The 2,571-nt window shown below is 41.6% G+C and overlaps 1 protein-coding gene across 1 annotated transcript in view; it reads left to right on the top strand.

Moving 5' to 3' along the window:
- SUMF1 (sulfatase modifying factor 1) overlaps window positions 1-2,293 on the top strand; it is a 33,783-nt gene extending 31,490 nt beyond the window's left edge. Inside the window, exon 8 of the mRNA XM_009283593.1 lies at window positions 1,507-2,293. Coding sequence (XP_009281868.1) covers window positions 1,507-1,617 — 111 coding nt within the window. The 3' untranslated portion in view covers window positions 1,618-2,293. The remainder of the gene's footprint in view (window positions 1-1,506) is intronic.
- The last annotated feature ends 278 nt before the right edge of the window (window positions 2,294-2,571 follow it).

Here is a 2,571-nt window from a genome sequence, read left to right as displayed (position 1 = left end):
CTAAAGAAAAAAGAAAGGGGGGGGGGGGGATCATGTGTTTGCTTTTTAACCCAGCTGTTCCAGAAGTCTGGTTCAGAGCCTGGCGACATGCAGCTCAACCAGCCTGAATGAAAGGGGTGGGTTTTTTGTCAGAGGCCAGGAGCTTGTAGCAGGAAGACAGGAACAAAAAGCCTGAGCCAGATCTTTTGAAGTAACAGCAAAATGGGGCAGAACTTGGATGGATCGTACTGGAGTTGCTACATAAACGCACAGTCTGTTACCCCAGCACTTTATTAGTGAAATTACTAGTGTGACTGTCCTTCTCCCATGCTACGATGGATAACTGCTTCTGGGCAGTCTAACTTAACGTAGCAAACCGCTTAAACTGGTTAGTTCTGCAGTTTGGAAACTGCCGTTCCTAAGGTCAGATAATTGAGAATCTGTAGCACTGTGAACAGCACAGTTTTCTTTTTTCAAGGAGTGTAAGTATATTAACGTGCATGACATGTGGCCAAATCTGTACAGCCAGGCAGCATACAAAATGTGTTACAGACCAGTGTCTATACCCTGCTGTAAAGATGTCTGACCACCTCCTGTTCAGACTCATTTGGTTGTGTGTAAGTTAACAGCCCTTCCCAAAATAACTTGTACAAAGCACCCTGCAGCACTCGGTTTCTGAATCTTTTAAGATGACGCTTTTGATCTAATTGGTCTATCACAGAAATATCAAATCCTACAAGCACAAGACAAACAACACTGGGAATGGAAGCGCAGAGACATTTCCCACCGACACACATCAGTGGCATCAAATGGGTGTGAGGACAAGTCCTGCGAAATAATCTTGTGCTCCTTTCTCACTTAAAGAAATGAAACAGCAGTGATGGTTCCTCTTTTTGTTTTTCTGAGGCAGCTGCTGTGTGATTGCAGCCCATTCTGGAAGAGGACAGTGTTCAAAGTTGTCTACTAGGAATATCTGAAATGCAATTGAATCACTTTATCAATGGCTTAATTTTAAATGTAAATGTTTTTATAGCCACCAGTCCAGATTATATCTTCATTATAAATATCCCTAGAAGCTAGCCATGGGAATCCTGGGAAGGAGTTCGCCTCCAGTTCACCTCCTTTCTTCTTGTTGCATCGAAATGTTTTTTTGCCAGGTGCCAGTACCTGTCCATTTCCAGTCGTCCCATAGGATACTGATACACAGATCAAGGCACTGAGATGCTTTCTCTTCCTCTGAGGAGAAGCAGAATGGTCACTTTAGCTTTTTCCGGGAGCAGGATAGATTATTAGTAGACACTCGTGTTACTGGACACTGCCATTCGCACTACCTTTTGTATCAGCTGCAACCGGTCTCTGCATACAGTGGGATTTCCCTTATTTCTAACACAGTGATCTTGATCTGTATCAGTTCATTGATCTTTTCAACAGCACTAGAAAAGTTTTGCTATATTACTCTAACAAACTCTTGCCTAAGGAAACATGAGCTGTGATATACTCTGAAGTTCTCTCCTCCCCCCCCTCCAGTCTTACTGCTACAGGTATCGCTGTGTGGCCCGTAGTCAAAACACTCCTGACAGCTCTGCTTCAAATCTGGGATTCCGCTGCGCAGCAGACACCTTGCCGGAGCTACCATGACCAAATGGGCTGTCGCACTGAGACGTGAAGGGCTGAATTTCACCCAGGGAAGAAGAGATGTGTGGAGCGTCACTTGCTGATGACACAGAATAGAAAAATCTAGTGCTTGGACTTCCTGCTGGGGGGGAAAAAAAAATCCAACACTACTCAACATTGCGTGAAGAACTTTCCTGTATTTGTCTTTGGGGAAGCCGGCCTGGGCTCTTATCCTGACCAAACACTTTATCGGTGAATTCTGTTGGTGTTAGCAAGAGTATTTTGGAGTTAACTAGCACAAAACGGAGCAGAAACATGCCGATTGTGTTTTAAAAGGTTAATTAATAGCTCCTTTAGAAAAGATCTTTATTAAATAGTTTTATTTATGTATAGTTTGAATTTCTACACTCAAATCCAATCAACAAGGACTTTATAAACTTCTAGACAGCTTTAAAAGAAATTTGAAGGAGTTAATTAGAGGTGAGGACTGGAAGACAGACAGCTATCGACACGGGCAATTAGCGCAGCCCCGCAGCTTGTATTACATTCCTGTTGCAGTGAAAATCAGGTCCAGAAATGTGCTTTTTCTGGTGAGATACTTGCTCCTCTTTAGAAAGTGCCTTCTGCAACTGTGGGATGATTATCCTCAGGGTGATGATGATTAGAAATGATGTGCATATTTGAATAAAATTTCAAGCATTTATGTATGCTGAAGACTTTTATTGATGGAAAAACACTGGCAATTTTCTTTGAATTTCTCTTGGATGTGGTATAGGCTTATTTTGGGGACTTGCAAACTGCAAAAATGTCATCATCAGAAACTGAAGCTAACAAATTATTTCACTGGAATAAAAGATCATTACAGCTGAAAAGATGGCAGATGTAACTGTGAGCCCTAAGGCCTAATAAGGCAAATTTTGAAAATGTTGTCTCTCTTTTTAAAAAGAAAAAAAAAAAAAAAAAAAAAAAAACCAAATT

Source organism: Aptenodytes forsteri, unplaced genomic scaffold (assembly GCF_000699145.1).
Source record: "Aptenodytes forsteri isolate BGI_AS27 unplaced genomic scaffold, ASM69914v1 Scaffold267, whole genome shotgun sequence".
NCBI lineage: Eukaryota > Metazoa > Chordata > Aves > Sphenisciformes > Spheniscidae > Aptenodytes > Aptenodytes forsteri.
The sequence above is the reverse complement of the archived record's forward strand: the minus strand, read 5'-3'. Positions and strand labels throughout refer to the sequence as shown.